This window comes from Macrobrachium rosenbergii, chromosome 52 (genome assembly GCF_040412425.1).
Source record: "Macrobrachium rosenbergii isolate ZJJX-2024 chromosome 52, ASM4041242v1, whole genome shotgun sequence".
Classification (NCBI taxonomy): Eukaryota; Metazoa; Arthropoda; class Malacostraca; order Decapoda; family Palaemonidae; genus Macrobrachium; species Macrobrachium rosenbergii.
The window spans coordinates 23,420,951-23,443,857 of record NC_089792.1 but is presented as its reverse complement, the minus strand read 5'-3'; the positions used below and the strand labels follow the sequence as shown (position 1 = coordinate 23,443,857).

The following is a 22,907-nucleotide window of genomic DNA, read 5'->3' as shown; positions in this document are numbered from 1 at the left end:
TCATTGTGATTTTTGGCTAATTTACCAGTTGTGGCCTGTATTTTATTGTGTATTAATCCTTCCATTTTTTGACCAGGTTTCTCAAGAGCTTCCTATTTAAAAAACAAAGTTAAGAAACAAGGTGCCTGTGCAAATTTTTGGAAAGCAGAAAAGAGATTGAGGTAAGTGTGAATTGAGTCCTCAGACTTGTATGCAATGAAAACCTTGATGTTGATTTTATGAATGGTAAATACCATTCCAGATCATCTAATAGGAAATTACTTTTTGTCTGCTGCAAATGTCCAAATACTGTAATTTTAGTAGTGGGATTATGATGTATTGGTGGTGACCTACAGGTCACAATACTAAATCAGTCAAGCATTTCAGTGGGTTTCTTCCTAAGGGGTGCTATCACATATGAAGAATATCTTTTACCTTAAACTGTTCACAATGGCCTTTTTGGCAGATACAAAAATGAACTACATTTCATTTGCTATATTATGAAGGAGGCTTAGAAGTTTATTCCAATAGAGTGGGATTGTACACTTAAAAATCATTTGGACGGTAAATAGTGGTTGTCCATCTAGTATTTAAGGGCTGGCCTTCTAACTTCATACTTCAGTCATTTTTTGTTTGGTAGTGAAGAAGTTTTATCGTAAAGTTCTGAACTGTTTCAGTAAAGTACCTTTTTAAAAACCATGAAGCAGTATTCTGCATAACAGCTACCAAGATACAAATACCCACTCTTGAGCTAAGTAATCCACTTTAATCTTTATTGGATTCCAAGAATTAAGTTTTATGATTTGTAAATATGAACCACTCATTAACTTACTAGAGCCTGTCACTTTGTTATTGGAGGTCAGACTAACAAAAATATACAGATCAGGTATTTTGTTCAAGATGCTGAGGAATGGTCCTCCAGTGAGATGTGAAATTCCATTCCCTTAGGCTCACTTACTTTTAGTCACTCTGAAGATGAAACATGTAGCATCCCTTGTGAGGGGATTAATATATCTTTACAAAAGACAGTTGTATGTATCTATGAAACAAACACTTTTATGAAATTTTATGCTCACATGTACCTAAGCACAAACCATTAGCTTACTCAGTCAAATTTGTATTTAATCAGGAACGTGACTGAAATGTGTAGGATTACTTAGTCAAGGTAATAGATAATCACCACTAACTTTGTCTTGGTTGGACATAGGAATCGGAGATCCAAATACCTCTGGGATCCCGTAACTAAGTGAAAATGCTAATAAGCATTGTGAAATCCCAAAAAGAATGTAATGCAATTGAACTGTGCTTAAAATGACTACTTGTTTTACATCACTAGCTAAATCTCATTAAACATAACCTCATGTTTGCTGTCACTTCCTTAATGTCCTAACAGCAAATTGGGTCATTGATCATAGACTTGGCTTCCTAGGACCAGGGCATCTAGTAATAAAAAATAAAAAATAAAATTTAAACACGGCGACCGCAGGGAGCAAGTCTCGATGAGGGATGTTTTCAGGTGGAGGTAGGTGAGGGGGCGTGCGGCGGACACCCACGGGACGAGTCTCCTGTAGACCTCCTCCGGCAGGGCGTTGATTACTGCGTCAGCTTGCAGCACCTCGTCCGTGAGCTCCGCCAGCCTGAACTGACCCTCGACCCTGAACAGCCATGATGATGGGTTTCCCTGTGTGAAAGGCAGCAGCTTTATGTTGAGGGCAGCTTTTGTTTGTCCTGCTGGGCAGGGCGCCGGGCAGGGCAGTGTGGGGGCGCGGGTAGCGGTGTGGAGGAGCGCGTGAATCTTGGCGCGGGGGAGGGCGCAGGTGATATGAGCGGGAGGTAAACGTCCAAGTCCACGAGGTTCGTGGTTAACTGAACATGGGAGGGAATGTCCACATCCATGCTCGCTCTAGCCCTCTTAACTGGAGTGAGATACTCGCGTCAATACGCACTTGGGAGCGACCGTGAGTCTGTTAATGACGCAGGTGATTTGCCAACTAGAGTCAGCAAGCCAGAACACTGGTTACAGCACCGTAATAAGTCCGCTAGGGGCGTGGGTAGTTCCTGGAGCCAAGACTAAGTCACCGTGTGAGTCCGCTAATGGCTCCAGGAACCACTCCGGGGTCACCACTTTAGGAGGTGCTAAAGAAATGAGCAGGAGAAAGGTAATGCTAATTTATTGAGGACACAGGCGTTTATATAGCGGCGGACTGATGTCATGCCAAGGAATACAATGAGAACCAGGGTGACCTGAGGTCAATAACATTTGACAATAAATACAATGAATAAATACACTCTGAGTTGCAAAAAATGGACAATAATGAAGTTGACGACATTCTGATACATGAGCAAAAGAAACATGTGCCATACAAGTTAGTAACAGGTATATATTTACATAGATTAGTTTAAATGATTGGGTATGGCTGATCCTGCGTGACCCGTTATCCTAGGAGCGTCATAGAAAACGGGTCACCATCATAGAAGACCCGAGTGGGGACTTTACAGCTGTAGGGTCACTAGAGGTCACCACTGACCTACTGATCATGTAAGGTTGTATTTTCACTGGGATTGAGTAACCACAAAAAATTTCAGGTCCATTGGACAAAGGGATCAGGCCGAAAATTGAGTTGCAAGTTTTGACCCAAACAGACACAGAAGTCAAGTTATATAAAAGCATGTAGAAAGACAACTTTATCTCCAGGTTACTAAACCTCTTTCTTAGGATTTTTGGTATGTGTGCTTCTCATCTTTGACCAGGACTGTTCCAAGTTTTCTGTAAAATCTAATATGCAGCAGGTAATCTGCTTAAAGTCAGGTACATAGTCAGAAGGATTCCAAACAGCAAAGAACTTGCAACAAAGAGCAGATACAAACATCCTTGTCCCAGTCTTCCAAATGTCCTTAATGGATGGTATGAATCATATTCGAAGAGTGTTTGTGAAAGTGGTCAAGTGACCCTTGGTATTCTGTTCCTTTGTATAACCTATCTCCATGCCATGTAATGAAACTTAGGCTCTAGAAATGTGTTTTCTGGCAAAGGCAACATGTAAGATTATCAAATGTCATGTACCAGAGTGATGACTCATTCACCAATTCCTACATCCTCTGAGGGATGAGTTGGAACAACTGGCCCAGGTAAGCTTCTAAACATGAGTTGGATCTCATTGAAACAGCTTTTAGCAAAGGAAGTTAAAGAATTAACTGATTTGGAATGAGAAATATATGAACTTTTGGAAAAGTCCTTGACCTCAAAGACAATCAATAGCGCTTCAAATTATTTTCAACAAGTGGATCTGATTAAAGGTTTCCTTAATGCCTGTCAAGTTCATTAGCCTCAGGTAATGAATGTAATCACCTAACCACTAACTTCTGAGACAATGAGAGATGAACAGTTTGTTATATCTAGAGTTTCCAGGAGAGGAAATTTGTTGAAATGAATTGATCATTTACTAAAAAAATAAAATGGGTAATACCATAAACTTAAAATAAACACATTCTATCACCATGATTTTTGTCAGATGGACCTTTAAATTCACAAACTGGGATGCTATAGTCAAATGAGGACAATGGTGAGGATTTCTCCCGTTGGGACTCTATACTAATTTTGTCTAGTGGGCCCCCCAAAAAATAGGCAAAGGGATGAAGATAATCTTTAGAGTATCTTCCCATACCAAGAAGGATTCTGTGTCTTTGTGGGGTTTGTATGTGATAATCAGATAAATTGTAATGGATCTTTCCAGCATCACCATTTATGTGACTAAATCACACATGTTCATATATTCAAGGGCGAATCCCTTAAATGGCTGCAAAGAAGGTCCACAAATCATAACAAATAAATTTGGTGTGTCTATGATAACAAAGACTGGCAGATGTGGCTAGTGACTGCAATGCTTATCATCTGATTCAGTTTGCAAGAAGACAGTTATCAGAATTAGCATTGCCCCTACATTTGTGAGAGTTGCAGTGCTGTAAGGAAAAGCGCAGAAATGCCAGCCCATGAAAGAGGAATGGTTAGACAATATGATAATAAGCAAATTAAGTAAAATGCACAATTTTGTAGTTCATAAGACTAATCCAATCTTTGCTCAAGAATAGATACTGTGAAGTGTTTATATATTAATTAATAACATAGTAACTAAGAAGAATTTAGCAAATATGATCAGCAAAGTAATTGATGCTTGTGGTAGTATGTTGCTTTGGTCACAACCTTAGAGTGACCACAGTATGGTTGAACTGAGAAGTAAGGCTGGTATATTGGATTTCTTTCCCATATTTGCATCAATAGAGCCAAGGCCCTATCGGGTAATGGAAATTTCCGGATGTGGTCAAACAACACTATAAATGTAAAATGGCAACTTTGTACCTTATTCTCCCATCCTTACCCCCTACACCTCATCAATACTGCATAACCTTAAACACCAGATATGCATATAACAACAACCATTACACTTTAAACTGAAAACTTGATGCAAAAGACAATTCCCCATCTTATTTTCCCTTATTTGTTACTAAGTATACTGTATAAATACATTTTGTACAGAAAAGAAAACTTTTTCTTCTTTCGTGTTGTCAGATGACCTCTTTTGATGCAACTCTGATTCATGTCTCTGTCCACTAGCTATTATTACAAAACTGTTTAGGGCCTTCTCTCCATAACTGTGACCAGGTCAAGGTTTAAAGTGCACAACCTTAGGACAAGAGATCAGCAGAATTATCATTATTGTGTTTACAGGCCTTTCTTCAAATTTCAGTTCCTCTTGCAAAGATAAAATTTCAGCTACAAACCCCCAAATATGTACAGTTTTAGACTGATAAACTGCCTCGTACCATACAGAAGTGGATCTGCAATAATATAAATCATAAACTTCTTATTCAGTGATGTACATAACTACAATGCCAAATGACATCCCTAACAACAATTCAGTCAAGTTTTGTGACACTCATTTCACTTCATGGGTAAATTATGGCTCCTATTCAATAAGCAAGTAGTAAACTATAATCATTACTGATACTAGCCATTGTACTTTAATAAGGCTACTACATCCCAACAAATCCAAAACTTACCCTCCCTTTTCAGACCGATGCTTCAGGCAAACATCACAAATTCAAATTTCTGAAAATATGCAGCAAGTTAGTCCCAGTCAACTTTCAGTTCCCATAACGACTTCATGAATAATTTGCCCTTTGCTGTGATCAGTCTCAGTTGACATGTTGGACCATAAATATTGTTTTATATGGACAGAGCTTACCTTTTTTTTTAATGTATCTACTGTGTTAATGCAGGTCTGTATTATTATTCTAAGGGCTACTTTTATGCCCCATTGTCTGCCTAAGATATATAGATATGTCTGTCTTTCATCACCTTCAGCTTTTAATTGGCAAAGTTGTTTCTGCTAGACATTTATTAGCATCATAAAAGCCATCTTTTAATAGTTTATTTGTTCATGTTCGTGAAGGATTACTTGCAACAGAATGGGTGAACCAGTGGACCTAGGTAGCAAAACTCTAAAACAATAAGTGTGGACTGATCAATTCTTCTTCTTTTTTTTTGTATAAATTGGCATAGTCTCTGGCTGTGTCTTGTAATGCAAGTCTACTCATCTGCACAGAAACGGTTATGCAGTACAATTTCTCTTATGTCGCTGCTGCAGAATGAAATCGATATTACATGGCATAGAATTATGACTAATTTCACAAGGCAAAAACTTCACGCTGAGCGGCTCTGATTATTCATATCCTCCAAAGGTATAGAAATTCTGCATAAAACTATACAATATGTAATAAATTTGTCAAAATTTTTATCTGTATTTGAGTTCCACCGTGTAAATACAGATGATTGTTGGTGTTAGGTACAGATGTCATCTTAGATACTGGAAATTATCAAATATAGTCAGATATCATTTGTTTAAGTACTGCTTCTGGTGAGCAAAAAAGTTATGTGATCATATATGGCTTTCCTTCTTGCACCTCCAGCACTGTAGCCATCTCCCTTCCTGTCTTAAGGGACCTCAATTATTGACCCTCTTCTCCCAGACATTTCTTCCGCATTGATACAGATAGCACTTCACGGAGGTGGAGTTGCACAGAAGGGGTTATCAAGCTCAAATGGTGTATGAATTTGTCTTGTTCAGGATTTCCGCTTGTGTCAGATTTTGATACCAGTGTATCCCAAGCATTGATAACAGAAGATGTCAAGTCTCTTGAACTGGTGTTCATATGCAGGCCACCCCTGGGTACTGTACAGAACCTGAGTAACAGACAAACAGTGTAATCTTTGACCTTTGTCTCTAATGCAAATATTCTGTTAAATACAACTTTATGAAAAGGAGGCACAACTCCTGATTTATTTTTTCAACCATTTTCTTGTAGATTTGTAAAATCAGTAATTCTTAAGATATCAAGTTTCATCACCTCATAAGACTTCAGATGTGATCCCTCATCTAAAATTTCAGCAGGCAGTGCATTAGTTCCTTGGAATTTATATGCAGACATTTCCATGAGTAACTGATTTAAAACAATGATATCTAATTCAGATTTATTTCTCTAGTGCAAATATTTTTAGTTAAAAATTTATATCATATGAAGTTGCATGGAAATGAAAAAAGCTTTCAAATCAACTGTTTATTTTTTTTTAAGACCATTTTTTTATGTCAGATTTGTGAAATCAGTAAAATCATTTATCATCCAGGTGTCTGTTACCAGAGAGTTTCGTTTGCACCTTGATAAGATCTCTGTCCAGCACCCATTCCAGTGTGGCCAGCAGTCATCTAAAACACTTTTGAGTCCCGGCAGTAAATTAGTTCCTCTGGAAAGTTTATTGTAAATGTAGTGTAATGTTTTTATTTTGTCATTTTTGCATTGAAGTTGCTGACAATTTAAAATTATCTGTCATTTAAAATAGATATTTGTTCAGATTGTTACATTGGTATAAATCTAGTTTGATATTAAAAATACTGGATGTGAGTCATAGGATTAGGAAAAACTATTATTGAGACGTAAAATGATTATTGCATATTTTGTAGTGATGCGCATTGATTAATTTAATATGGTTTCTTTGTTTATTTTAGATTAAAGGAAAAATGAATATGAATTTCTGAAGTATAGTTAAATACCATTTGAAGTTTGTTTAGATATTCAATTATTTAAAAGGGAATAAGTACATTTTTAATGGGAAGGTTCAAACTCGTCACAAAAGTCTGATGACCATTTTATTTAATGATTTTAGAGCAATAAACTTTGCATCCTAACTTAATAAACATAGTAAACTGAGAATAAAATATCCTGGAAAATTACGCAATTAGAAGGTAACAAAGAAGACGTTTACCGCTTTTATAAGTATAATTATTTGTATCCAGTAATTCATCATACTTACATATCCTTTAGTTTGGCAATTGTTGATACATTTATTTGAAGATAATTATTAAGTGTAATTAAGTAGATTACTGAAAGTAAATAACTACTAAAGTTAGCAGTTATTTAGTCTATAGGTCATGGTGGCTAATTCGGTTTTGCAATAGCATTTATTACTTTTCGATAAATGACATGAAACTACATGTTACCTTTGTTTATTTCAGATTTGGTATTAGACGAACTGTGAAGCAACAGTGGTTCTATTGGTTCGTCATTATTCTTGTATTTTTGAATACCGCGTGTGTGGCTGCAGAGCATTATAACCAACCAGAATGGCTCACACATTTTTTGTGTACGTATTAATTCCATTATGTTTTCCTATAGGTTTTTCGAGTGACTGTAGACTATGGTCATTTCTGTTTTTAAACTGACATCTTGCTAGAGGATGAACTTTGTTTTGAAAGAAATTTTTACCTATGATTGTTAACATGTTAAGTAACATCATCATAAATGGCTTAGGTAGTGCTTCATTTTGGTGTTACCACAAAACTGTAATATATTAGCATATATTAAAAGGTAGGATTAGGATAAATGCGAGTTAGTATACCATAATATGTAAGATTGTGCTTCGAAACTTATCAGTGTAATCATTTCAATGTTTTTTCTTTTTCAGACTATGCAGAATTTATATTTCTAGGTCTATTCATATCTGAAATGCTTATAAAAATGTATGCCCTGGGCCCAAGAATATACTTTGAATCGTCCTTTAACCGATTCGATTGTGTCGTCATCAGTGGCTCGATATTCGAGGTCATCTGGTCACACTTTAAATCCGAATCATTTGGTCTTTCGGTGCTAAGAGCCTTGAGATTGCTGAGGATATTTAAAGTAACAAAGTAAGTTATAATTAAGGTTCTTTTTCTTCTTTGGACAATAAAACACGGTTAGGTTGATGAAAACCTCAAAATAGCAGATTATTTTTAACTGATTTTCTGTGACATTTGCTTACCACATAGAAAAATCATGATTCATCCTGTGGCCAGGTTCAGGCTACTGTAAAAGAATGGTTTGAATACTAAATTCCCCCAAAATTGTATTGGTAGGGTTAGATGACCAATAAAAAATTCTTATATACATGTATCATTAATCTTGTTTCAGTCAAATCAAGTTTAAGTTTAAAAGTAATGTTTAGGTATTGTAAGTAGGTTGAATGTTTATTAATTGAGGAAAATTCCAAGTTTGGTTCTTTCCATATAATTAAATATATGTTCCACATAATCAGTTCTAATATGTAAATAGACAGTATAAGGGTGCTTTGAGCTGTTGAGTCCTGATGAGTATACATATCCTCTTTCCTCTCATTCATTAACGAAGCATATTTTAAGAACTAAATGATCGTTTCTCTTAAATAAGGAGCTTGAAAGACAGTGTACGTGTTTCATAAGTGCGAAGAGACGCGTGAGGTTTTACATGGCTCACACCTTTTGCCAAAATGAGCCCACATCGTCTTTCTTGACATTTTTCAATTAGCATTGTTTTGTATGGTAAAATACTCTTGTCAGTAACATAGTAATAAATGCATGAAAGAAGTATTATCCATAAGTCAGTCATTAATTTTGTTATAAGATTAAATACCTGTCACAAACTCTTACCAGCGCTATTAGGTCATTTTCTCGTATTCCTAAATTTTATAATTAAATTTTCATGATACTTGATCTAATGCAGTGTCATATCTTTCCAGGTATTGGGCGTCTTTAAGAAATTTGGTGATTTCTTTGTTGAGTTCAATGCGTTCTATCATTTCTCTGTTGTTCCTGCTCTTCCTGTTCATCCTCATCTTTGCTCTTCTTGGAATGCAACTGTTTGGTGGTTCCTTCAATTTTCCTGAGGGGACACCAGCTGCCAATTTCAACACCTTTTCCATAGCTCTCCTCACAGTCTTTCAGGTAACAGTTACTTCATGTTTTAGCTTATTTAAAATAGATTATTTATCATTATTTATCATGATTCTTACGGTGTTTTTAATTGAAAATTAAATTTCCTTTATCCACAAACCTACTAGGAACGGATGTATAAGTGGCAGCTAAATAGATACACTGATAAGAACTAGATATACAGAATATGACTGTCATAGTTGGCATGAGTAGATTTTAGTATCTCATTATAGTTTAGATGCTGAACATGGGATGAACCCCATACAAAAAAAAATTCTGCTACATTACTTGATCCTTACATTTACACACAAGGTTCATCAGAACTACTTTGAACTCGCTCCTGCACACTCGCTGTACCATTTACCTCTATGTTTTGTGCTTTCTTTTGCTTCCCTGGCATTAATGCCCTCATAGTACTTCCGAATTATTGCCCTTCATTCTTTCCCCATGACCAAACCATCTCAAAACAACGTGATTCATCCTATCACCTATGACAACTTTTTACCCTTTCTTTGTATCTCCATATTTACTCACCCTTTCAGAAATTCGTGCATCACATATCCTATTCAAACAAATCTATGAAATAGCTTCAGCCCATTTCCTTTCATTTACATTCAGCATACATAATTCTCTTCCATAAAGGGGAACAGGCTCAACCATCCCTTCATTCATTCCAACCTTGGGTTCCATAGGTGCTGCAAGTATCTTTCTAGTCTTTTTCACACATTCTACTACTTTTCTTGCGTCACTTATTCTGCGACTCCTTTCATCCTACTGTCATCTGCTATATTTTTACTCACAAATGACAATACAAATCACTAATTTTGAATTCCTGCATGGCCCTTACGTCCACTTATTCACCCATAAACCAATATCGCAGTGCTGATAATCATTGTAACTATAAAAGTGATAATTGTAAAAATGGCAATGACAATTGTACAGTGTTGCTACAGTTTATGAGATATTACTATAGAAAAGAAAGATCGAAAGAGAACACATTTATTTTTCTTTTTCAGATCCTAACAGGTGAGGATTGGAATGAGGTGATGTACTATGGCATTGCATCCCAGGGAGGTACCAAGTCTGGTATGATCTATAGCCTTTACTTCATCATCCTTGTGATCTTTGGTAACTACACGCTGCTGAATGTGTTCTTGGCTATTGCTGTTGACAACTTGGCAAATGCTCAAGAACTAACAGCTGCTGAAGAGGAGCAGGAGGAGGAAGATAAGGAGGTCTGTTTTATTGATAATTTCAAAGTCCTTCTACATAGTGTGTATGTGTGGTTGTGTGTGTGTGAGAGGTACAAACGATTCTTTTATATTAATATTGCTTATATTCCTAATTTTAATATTTTGTAAGTGGATTAGTATAAAAGGTTACTCTATAGCTATTTTTAATGTTAGTGAGGATAGGTTACTTGGAATCAAGACACACAAGTAATTGATTTTCATCAAGGGAAGAATAACCTAGTCTGTGGAAAACACTTCAGGTTTATGCTTGTCGAACCTGATATCCATGTTCACCTTGATGGAGAGTATGGACGGGGTGAAACGTTACATATCCAGGAAGTATTTTTATTTCTGTATCTTTACGAGAATAAATAAAAGGCTCTAGAAAGGAACTAAATATCCTGGACATATTACATTTGATTAATAATGATATACATAACGTAAGAATGCTTACATGAGCGATGTTCCTGTAGTTCCATTTCTATTCGCGTTTTGATTTATTATTAAAAAGGATATTTAGGAGGATATTTATGATCCCATTTTAAGGGATGTAGGCTGGGAAAGCTCTGCAGTTTCTCACCCCCGCCCTGTTGCAGGTATAAAATTTTCTGAGCTAGTTAATAGATAACATCTTAATGGCCCTTTCTTTCCGAGTCCTTTTCTCTGCTGCGGGCCTTAAGACGAGGGAGCAACCAGTCAACCTGGCTTGCTTATTGACAGAGTTAACTTTAATAGAGGTCCCTTGTCTCACCAGTACTTGTCATGTGGCAGATTTAATGAGAAAGGGAATCTTTGTAGGGAGTTGCCTTACACATTTACTCATATATGAAACTGATTTTAGAAATCCATTAATATTTCCAGCTTGTAGAAGACTGCTCAGTCTCCTGTGATTGATCAGTCACAGCAGATTTAGTTTTAAATTCATAGCCCTTTATAGATTAAGGAGACTAGGGCTCATCCCAAAAATGTTATACTGAGTTTCTTTGATGCTTTAGCTTAGTAAAAGAGTGTCACTTTGTTGATGAGCAAATTACAGGGTGTAAGGTTCCCCCTTCTGGGAAGAAAGCTGTTACATTTAGCAACATGTCTGGTGATGAGTTTTCGCAAAGATGATGCCATAGATGTGATTAACGTCATAAGCCATCTCAGGCTGATGGCCCCCGTTGAAGATGGAGTAATCAGTGATGGCCGGGCCCTTCAGCATACTTTAGTCTCTCACTGTGGCCATCTTTGAACTTCTGGCTCTCGTGGGTCCTTTGCTCTACTTAAAAAGCAAAGAGATCATTATTATTAAACTCTGTAACTTATGTTCTCATTCTTTCCCTTCCCAAGAGGAGCATTAGATTTGCTTTATTGAACATGTGTAATGTGGTTAAACTAAATAAGGGTCTTCATCACACCTGGATACAGTGAAAATGAATAACTTTTATTTGCAACAGCTATATTCTTCCTAAATCCTTATGCCACTATTTCTTATCAGGTGTTTTCTTCTTACTTGACCTTTGGCTTGGCTTTGTCATTTTGTAGATTTGTATTTTTCAGTTGTTCTTTTTTTGACAAGCTGCTTTTCTGTTCTTCCCCTCCATTCACCCCCTCCTGCCAACGGGCTTTTCTTGAAAGAGATTGTTCATTTTCATTAGGTTTATTCACATAAACCCTCATCTGTAAAGGTTTTGTTGAGCAATTGTTTCCCTTAGTCATGCTTTGTTCACGCCTTTCTTTTACATGAGATTGGAAATATTGTGTGGTTGTTATCTGTTGTCTGGCAGTTATGTTTATTTGGCTATTTACACTTGGCCTTGGCAGGTATAAAAAACTTGATACACCCTTTTTATCGTGGTTATAGTGACATTGGCCTACTCTGTTCTGTTACAGTTGATAGTGCTATTATACAGTACTCATATTGAAGGCCATTTCCTAAGTAAAGAGTGTTCATAATGCGCTTGTTTAGTTTACAACACTCATAATTGGGATCATCATATAGTTAATCTGATAACTTTTATTCAGTACAATGGGGAAAGATCAGAAGTCTGATTTTTTTTAATGACCTCTGCCTAAACATATCCAAACTTCTGTAAAGGATTTGCCTCCCTTTGATTGTATATATCACCAAATTATGAAGTGTTCACACTGATTTAAGCAACTTACCAATAGCTCATGGGACGTGACTAGGTGCTCATTCGTTGAGATCCATCAGAAACATGGCTCCTGACCCAAAAATAGATCAGTTTACCACCAAAGAGAACTTCTGCATCTTTTATCTAACTATTTCTTAACATCATAGAGGTGTTCATGGTGCGTGCAGTCTAAACTCAGATCAGGAGGAACTTTTCACTCTTCACCGGAGTAAAATGAAAAATGAAATATAGACCCTCCAAGGTATCGCTCTACCTACTTCAAAGAATACGGAAGACTCGTCTTTCTTCTTGGCTCAATGAAAATTTACAACCCCTTAGGTAGGGCATTATTTTTATCCATCTGTTCTTGCCAGTTTTCACAGCTGTGTGTGGGCAGACATCCAAAGTCGGCAAATAATACAGGGAAATTCTCAAAGTCTTCCTTTTTTTAATCTTTCCTTGAACAAACTATGGTTTACAACGGAGATGTAACCTTAAAAAGGGGGCGGCAACAAATATACTGTCCCTTCTCTTTCACAATAATTGTGAGAGTGTTATGCAATGGCCTGCAAGGCACTCCTTTGTGGAGAGTGTCCTTAAATTGCTGTACCTGCAAATGCCTCCAAAACCATTTCCTTCCTACTTGCCCCCTTCTAGTGGTATGGGAATTTGTGCTGCTTCCTAAGTCTCTTCTCTTATTTCTCCTTTCCGCCTGGTTCTAGGATATCGTGCTGATAACAGTGAAGAAGTTCTGTAATGCTTTGTTGGTTTACATTTCACTAATAAATACCTGAAATTGTAATTGAAAATTATTCAATTTCTTCTTTTTCCATTGCCTTCCATCAGTGAGACAACTGATTGTTTGTCATGAATGGGTTTCTTAAACAATAGCTTTTGGGCAAAGGGAGTCTGTAACTCTTCAGCCCATAAAAGATTGTATGGTTTGGTGATAGAGACCCATTCCCAGGGTACCTCGATGGTTTTCCTGATGCTGGTGGCTCTTGTTATCCCATATTATTTAGGACTAGAACTGTTTGCTCGACTGACAATGCTATATTAAAGAAAGGAAATTTTTATCAGATTTTTCAGTCACGTTTCATTGCTTCTATATGTATTAATGTTATGGGAGATTATATTTAATAAGGGCAGTGAGCAAGCCTTGGGATGGTTATGTTTATTTCTGCTGTTCTCAATAAACACAATGTTTTTGAATTAAACATCTCTAATAAATGAGGACAGTTATTCAATGAAGGTAAGAGGTTTTTAGTCAAAATGTCAGTGGCAATAAAGAAAAACTTATTCCGTAACAAGAGTAGTGTAAGTAGCAAAAATTTCCTTTGGTAGTGTTAAATATTTTAACAGTTCCTGCTGTGTCATATAGCTAGTGTTTCTAACACTGATGCGAAATAAAATTATCAGCTGTATAATATTTAAATTTAAATATATTGTACCCACAGATATAAATTATAAGCACATCATTATTTAGTACCTACCTTAGTAATGCCATATTCTCAGAAATGTACAGTCAATAGTATCATTTCATCTACATTATTTAATCACAGACATTCTTCATTATTTATGAAAGATATTTTTGGGAGTCATAAATTGTTGTTTCACAAAGAACAGTTACGTAATTTCGTGGGAGAAAGGGCTGATTCTCGTCTTCATATCAAGAATTTTTCTTGGTAAGAGAGAGAGAAAGGAAGATTGAACAGCCAGGGGCAATCCATATCTTGCATATTTCATGTCCTGGATTAAAGATATTCATTGATGTGAGCTACAATTCATTACATGAGGAATGAAGAGAGAGAGAATGTCCTTATTTCCATTAATTTTGATAGATTATAATTTCCTCAAGATAATGCTATGTATGGTAATAGTAGTTCAGTAGGATTATTAATTACATTCAATGTGAAATGACATGTACCACACAAAGCAGTTGAATCTGAATAGGATGTTATAAGGATACTGAGAATATATATATATATATATATATATATATATATATATATATATATATATATATATATATATATATACATATATATATATATGTATGTATGTATGTATGATGTATGTATGTATTTATTTATGTATGTATGTGTGTGTATGAGAACGTCTACTTGCATATCATTTAATGTATGTCTTGATGTAGGTACGGAGAGCAATTTTTTTTTATTCGTGCAATGGGTACTATACTTCTGTGCCTCACAGTTGAGTGATGTGTTTCTGCTTACGTTTGTATGTATTTGCAGCGTGTATGATTGCAAACATTTAAAAAAAACACAGTTCTGTCATTTTTAACAGGATTAACTAAGCAAGAGCACCACGTCATTATAAGTTCCGACATTGTCAGGATGAATCATCGTATTTAGTATCATGTACATAACTGTAAAGAATATTGTACATTTGGAAAGGCTCCCCTTAGAAAACAAAAGCAGTGTCCTTGGGAGACAATCTCCACAGAAAGCCATTTAGTCATAAATCTGGTATCGAAAAGCAGCATAAATTTGTTCTTCTCTCACCTTCCTCCTGCATAATGATTGCGTTACATCAAGACCAACCTATATGTTTGAAGCAGGGAATTCATATACACTTTTTGTGTAAAAAGAAAAACTCTAGGAATGTGTACAAGCGTGCAAATGTTGAAAGATGATTAAAAAACACTTGAGGAGCCCCCTACTTTCACCGTTGTCTCCTACTTTGCAGTTATGGGTAATAACAACTTCCTAAGTACAAAGTATTAGGCAATTGAGTACGTCAGCTGTATTATATGCTCTTAATTCTTCCCTGATTTTTTCTGGATAATTCATTTTTTCTTTGAAACACCATACAGCAAATTATCAACTACTTTGATTTTGTCTAGTAAGCAACGGGATTTTCATTCTTGAAAATTAAAGGAATAAAATGTTTTCTGGCCCTGATTAATCTATTTAGGACAGATACAGGAGGAATTATATATTCCTTCACCTCCCTTTGAATGGGATCTTTTAGTGGACGACGCACATGTCACTGACATTTTGTAAAATCACCAATTTTGTTTTATCCTCAATAAAAATAAACTAATGGGTACCTAATCTTTTAGATTTATAGACACTGGATAGAAAACCAGGGCGTTTTACGCCCATTAAATTACCAAGGATGCTTCATAAATAGACACACAAACTGAGGGTCAACAGACTCGCATGTATGGACGAGTAAACACTAAATGTGGATGATGATTAAACCCACGAACAAACTGTCTTGTGGACTGACTGTCTGTTTTTCTTTTCGTTATAACTGCAGAGCATGATTTGTTTACAGTATCTAATCTTTGAGTTATTACCTTGACAAATAAGTAATGCTTCTGTAGGCAGTTACCGAGAAATTTTGTGATTTTGCTGTAGGAATATGAATGACGTGGATTAAAGATTACAAGTAAAAACTTTTTATTAGTTATATTCTTAAGATTTTCAGGTTATCGTTTGTTTCAAGGAAACGGGCAATTCCTGCCTTTTGGAAAAAGGTTCCTTGTTTTTGTTTATTACAGATTGCTGTACCATTTTATTACTATATATCTCCTTTTTCTTTTGATACCAGTATTACTGTTTTTGAATTGCTATAATATGCATTGTAGAAAATACCTTTTTACAAGCTACATCAGCAAGTGATTTAGAGCTTTCTTAGACCTTGTAGAATTTCCAATCAAAATTTTTGGTAGAAGGCGGAAGTGAAAATTTTACGAGTTTTAATTAAAGGCCATTGTTTGTGTGGAAGAATTATCAGTTTTTTTACTGAATATTTTTCTCATTTCTGTCTGCTTGCCCGGAACTGACGGTAACCTACACAACTACCGTCTAACACATCTGATCAACACACAACTGTCCTACATTCAACTACTGTTTTGGACTGTTGGCCATTTTCTGTGTTTTCTTCAATATGGTTATCTGTTTATATATTTTCCCTTTTAAATGTGTCTTTCTTGATTCATTCTTGATCTTAATTTATCTTAATTTACACGTGGAGATTTTTTTCATTTAAACAGAGTATTTATGCTAAAATGCACAAAACACATTCTACCAGTGATATCTTGCACAGATTATATCCTATGTGTAACATTGGTGTCACTGTAGTCATTGTGTTCTTAGAGCCATAGGTGTAAAGCTTTCAAAGTAGTGCTCCCATCCAAGTCTTACAGAATAAAACATGAACACTGGTTTTGACCTTTTGATGATGACCACTTGAGGCTCATTTCTCACATAGATTAGCCACTATGGTCCTAAATCGGATGTGTCATAATTAGTGGTCTCTTGACATGATCCTTGTAGATGGCAAGGCTTCCCTGGCAGTGCATTTCATGATGGATGTTTAGTGCTTCCTCAGTGTTCTGTCACCTCTTCCAGATCTTCTCCTTATTCCCTGTATCCTTTTCCCATCACCAGATCAGAATTAGTGAAGAATGCTTTCCCTTGCTGTGTAGTAAATGGGTGTTGCGAAAAGAACTTTTGATCTCATAAAAACAATAATGTATATATAGTATATGTGTATACATATGTATATATAAGAATTTACATATGATGATTGAAAATCTGCCAGTAATTTTTTTTTCCACTTTCCAAGTGGCCATATTTTTCAAATGCTCAAAAGTTCATATTCTGCATGCACCCACCAACCAGATAGACCATGCGCGCATTTGCATGAACATACGAAATGTTAGAATCAGAATTTTTCGAAAACTGCTGTTGAGTTAGATTTTTCTGATGACAATGGCACTGGACAAGGAAATTTGGAACCATAGCTTTTGTTTTTGTAAAGCTGTACCATGAAATACATCCATCTAGTCAGTGTGTGTAACAGCCTAGAGTACCACCAAAGCTTGCAGCCCTGTAGTGCTTGATCTGAGATAGCTTTATGATTTAGCTGTTGGTCATTTTTTGTAAAGTTTTATCCAAGTCAGTTTTTCATAACCTCAGAAAGCAATGTCCCTTTTGAAATATTGAGCTTTTAATCTTGCGATTTTCATGATTTTTGGAGTTAGTCTTTTGATATAACCAATATTTGATCAAATTTATTTCATTGTCTTGATTGGACAAAAGCATGAATTCCAAAGTAACTTATGTATTTCCCAGTCCCCTTTTGGTTTTCCCCTAAGAAGTTTTGACGCTAAATCCCAAAATGGATTGTTGTGTAGTGGGATTTCACCAAAACTATTGGAAAAGGAACCTTAGGCAAATGTTGTTCACAGAGCTTTTCACAAGAATCTTACCTGCAAGTTTCTCGATCAAATCATTTCAGGAATTCAGTCATTTTTATTCGGTGAACTCATTTTAATCATTTGGAATTTTCAAACTAATGAACTGTAGTGGTGTTTTCTAATTTGCTTTTTGTAATGAACTGGTTTTAATTTTAATTTCAAACAGGATAAATGTAGGAACATCAAAGGATTTCTAATATAAATGCTCAGTAGGCATTCCTTAAACGTCTTCAAGAATGTGCCATTGAACTTACTACAACAAAGACCGAACACGACTGTGTTTGTTGCATACTCTGAGATTTTGCAAATTTTATAAAAGTATATTTGCTATTTTATAGCTGATTAATTTTTCATTTGATTTAGTTAGAGATATTTAATCAGTTACTTGGTAGAATAATTATAAAATTGTTTATAACCATTTTCAGACAAAGCTTTAAACATGGAAGCATGTGCATTTCAAAAATTTTACTTTAAACAATAGTTATTTCAAGTAATTAGATCTGTTTTTCGAACAGCCATCTAGATACACCAAATTCTGTTTTCCTTTTTCCACATAACGATATTTTGAATGATGAACATCATGTGTGATATATTCCTTGTCCTTCACGTTTTTCTAGAGTAACTTTTTGATTAAAATTGAGCGTAAATTGTCTTTTAATCTATAGCTAATACTGTTTCAAGGTTTACCTTGGCAATGACTTATGGTATTCCCTTATCTTTATATAAACTGAATATTTGACATGCCAATTCAGTGAAGAAGCAAGAAGACTACACTACTATTATGCCTGTGTTTAGATCTTAATCTAAAGGAAGTCCATCATTAGAAATACAAGACATAGAACACAAAGCATTTGATGTGACGCTGAAATACAGAACCATTTTTCCTCCTTAACCCTGTGAGAACATTTGCGACTTCTTTCTAAATGGTTTTGGCTGCATCCTGTCATACCATCAGTCTTTAAAATGATGAGATCTTGAAAGCATTTTACCATTACAGAAGCAACAAGCGGAGCTGGAGAAGGAGCTCGAGGCTCTGCAGAATAGTGCAGATGGACCACCAAAGGTTGAAATTTGTCCTCCTTCTCCTGGTGGAGAAAAAATGAAGTAAGTCTTTTTCTAGTGGTTTTTAGCTGTTTCGTTTTAGAGATGTTGACTACATTTTTGCATTACCATTAGTTGCCTTCCTCTTTACTACATTGCAGTTATGCAGTGATTGTAAACAAAGGAAGAATGACTTTAAATCAGATGTTATATTTAAGGTCGTTTACTTAATTGGTGGTGAAAATTATTTGTTCATATGAAATACAAACTTATTATGCTTTACCAACACTTCAGTAGCTGATTAAGGTCAGATAAATTAAAAATCAAAAAGCTGCTTTTACTAATAGTGTTGCTTAACAGAGGTTGAGACAGTTACCCACCTATCATCGGGAAGTTCCATGTTTACATAAGCATACCAATTCATCTCTTTATATATGCCTATACTAAGGCTGTATTAATCATCACTGCTCATGAAATGTGCAGCATTTATACCGCTCCACAAGCCTCCCCTCTTCACATATCCTCCACCTCTCTCTACCAACACAACCCAAAAGTTTCATACCTTTAGGTAGCTACGGATAACAATATCACACCCATCATACCTGTATCAGGTAAGAAGCCTTCTTGTGCAAATATCTCATCTCCTCAAAGGTGTCTTTATATTCTGCCACTATTCTTATAGTAGTTTACTTAATCCTATTCATATACTAAAAGAGGGAATATTTTGGGAATTACTTCTCAAAGTGCTAGATTTTTTCCACTTTATCTCATTCTCAACCACAACGCATTATTCTCGCATCTAAAAGCAAGAGGAACCCAACAAAGAGAGATTCTTTTCTTGTATTAGCATGTTTCAGGAGAATAAAAGAACCTATACAATAGTTTGTTCATGCACTTCTGGCCTTTGTTCCTGGCTGATAAAAAAATACTTTCTGGTTAGGGAAAATGTGGAAGAGGAGATAGATATTCATTCGTGCTTGGTGAGAGAGCTTAACATCACCTGTAGAGAATGAGACCGTGCAAACCCACCTACTTTAATTTTGCCCCTTATGTATTTCCCATAAGAGAATTGTCAGAAACATCATCATGCTTTGGGACTGAGTAGGCATCTTCAAACCTACAGATTTCACTCAAACCAGGACTACTAACAAAGTTTTCAATTCTATTTTCCTCAAAATAGTAACCATAAGTACTTTGTTACTAGTTCAGAGATGTCTACATTCCTTGATGGTGTTGCACATTCGTTGTATATATAGAATATGACACTTTTTAGTCTCAGGCATAGCCATGAATTATGTAAACAATGGCTCTTGACATTCAGTTATAACCTAATGATGACGAAAAGCTTAGAAGTCGGTTGTCTTACTCCTGAATAGCCATTTTTAGTTGTTCTGTAAAATAAAACTATTGTGACGGCTTTGTCCTGTCTGTCTGTACTTTTTCTGTCCACCCTCAAATCTTAAAAACTATAAAGGCTAGAGGGCTGCAAATTGGTATGTTGATCATCCATCCTCCAATGATCAAGCATACCAGATTGCAGTCCTCTAGCCTCAGTAGCTTTTATTTTTATTTAAAGTTAAAGTTACCCATAATCGCACTTCTGGCACCGATATAAGTACAACAACACAGGCCACAACCAGACCGTGGCTGCTTTCATGGGCCATGGCTAAGAATTTCATGGACCGTGGCTGAGGCCACCACCAGACCGTGGCTGAGTTTCATGAGCTGCGGCTGAAAGTTACATACAGCATTATATGCTGTATAGAAAACTTGATTGCGCAGAAGAAACTTCGGCGCATTTTTTACTTGTTTTATGTAAAACTGAAGAGGTTTGTGAGTCACATGGACACCAAATCTAAAGCAACTAATAAACTTCGAAGATTAAGACCTCAAATTTAAGGGGTTTTCTATCAGTCCCCAGACTGGCATGAACATCTGGACAGAACAAAAGTTTAGGGATGGGAAAAGTATATGGTGATTTTCTTATGATTCCCTGGTTTGGTAAGGTCTTAATCTTTGTTTTAATAATTTCGGCAGTTCTTAAGGATTTAGTTTGTCTACATTTAGCTGGGGTCTGAGGCATGTATCTATGGAACATGAAACGATTTGCTGTTCTACAAGATTTTCACTATTTTTTAGAACTGGAGATTCTTTTGTTGGGGTTTCTGTAAAGTTGATTATTCCTCAGTACTTTAATAATGTTCATGATCATATTATCTCTTGTCTTAATTGTAGATAGTTGTGTATATATTTTTCTAGCTATAAAAATGCTTCCTGTCTTCTTATTTACATATAATCCCCGTATTCTAGCTATATAGAGTATGATAAATCAGCGTGAAAGTAGTTAAATGCATTAGTGGAAGGTTCAAAGTCCCAATAAGAAAAGGTCTTTCTTTTTGTGAAAAACAGTATTGCAAAAGGGCTTTTAGTCAATTCCATATGATTCTTAGTAATTTTGAAAGTTATATTTTTGTTTAAGTGTATGTAGTATGTTTTATGTGTATTTCTTGTGTGATAGTTTGCCTAAAATATCATAGAAGGAATATTTTCACAGTCCACAAGCATTAACTGCTAAAGGCCATTTGAGCATTAAATTTCAACAGATGAGTGCTTCTAGGCAGATAAGTTGAGGGTCTTTCAACAAAAGGTCGTTTAAACACGACTCAAATAAGGCATCGTTTCTTATCTCTGTACCAACGTGAATATTACTAATTAAGATGTATTTCATTATATACAAACCAGTGAACCAATGTCTTATGGCTTGGTCATTCTGCCCTGGATACATAGCATTAACTTACTACAGAGCAAAGCATAAACTGGCTGGAAAAAGAAGAGATGATGTTTACGTCACTTGATAGGTATTCTTTGTCCTCCCTAAACTATTATTGCTTTATGTAAATTCTTAAACTTGTCTGTTCTTAAGAACGCTAAAGATACAGACTTTAGTCAACCAATGGTTTTAATTTTTAGAATATGTTTTTCACTTTAAGCAGTACTTACATGGTCATTATATTTCAAACATTTTCTGTGGTTCAGTTTAAAGATTTTTCCCAAAATTTCATATAATCAACTGTCACAGAGGATTCATCCGTTGCAACTGTTCTTAAATCAAGTTTCATATCAATTTTAAGATGATTATTTAGGTACTGCAGGTAGGAAGTGAAAATGCTCGCTCTGTCAGTCTCGACCACTTGAATTCCAGTATCATTTCTTTTCTTTTCAAATTTCATTTTATAGACGGTTTATAACCAAAAATCAATAATAGTCTTTTTGTACCAAAAGTAAAGTGTTGGAATAAGTGAGTTATTACTAAAATACTGAAGTATGTAAAAGTTCGGTAATACACTTCATAATTATCAAAATATATATAAGGATTATTATTTTGTTTTACTTTTATATCAAGGAAAAGCTGGAAAGAATTTTAAAAGAATGGTAAAAGAAAGAAAGTGTGACAAAGCAAAACAAGTCATGAAGCTGAAGTACAGAATGTTAGTGTGAACGTGTAAGAATTATAGATGTAGATGTTTCAAGGGCAAATGCAATCAGTGATGGCAGGACGCGATAAAGGGGAGTTGGGAAGGTAAGAAGCGCGAGAGGTTGTAGAGGTTAGGAGTGAAGAGTATGAAGGGAATCGATTTCCTGCCGTTGTAGAGGGTATGTGAAAGTTTTCTGCAAAAGTGGATTCCTTCCCCTCCCGATCTTTGACTTCTCCTCGTTGGGAAAACAAATGCACACACATCTTAAATGAAAGGCCCTTAATTTCGTGGTAGTATGGAGGTCAAAATGGTTGACATCACCCTGAACCTTACTTGACATTTCTCTCTTGGACACAGGTTTGAAGTCAGCAGCATGTGAAAAAGGAATTATCTGTTACATTCCTATTTGGTCTTTTTAAGGATTTCATTTGAAATTCTATCCAGAAATATCGGAATACTGTCTTGAGAATATAAGCATTCATTACATGATAATTGTTTTTCCCTATACTTATGAAAGTGAGCAATAGATTATATACTATATATATATATAT

At 35.6% G+C, this 22,907-nt stretch overlaps 1 protein-coding gene across 1 annotated transcript in view; it reads left to right on the top strand.

The window, feature by feature from the left end:
- Window positions 1-22,907, top strand: part of LOC136833754 (voltage-dependent calcium channel type A subunit alpha-1-like) — a 1,031,224-nt gene that overhangs the window by 829,191 nt on the left and 179,126 nt on the right. The window contains 6 exon segments of the mRNA XM_067095975.1: window positions 77-161; window positions 7,548-7,675; window positions 7,997-8,219; window positions 9,065-9,269; window positions 10,274-10,492; window positions 18,837-18,943. Of these exon segments, the coding sequence (XP_066952076.1) occupies window positions 77-161; window positions 7,548-7,675; window positions 7,997-8,219; window positions 9,065-9,269; window positions 10,274-10,492; window positions 18,837-18,943 (967 nt within the window).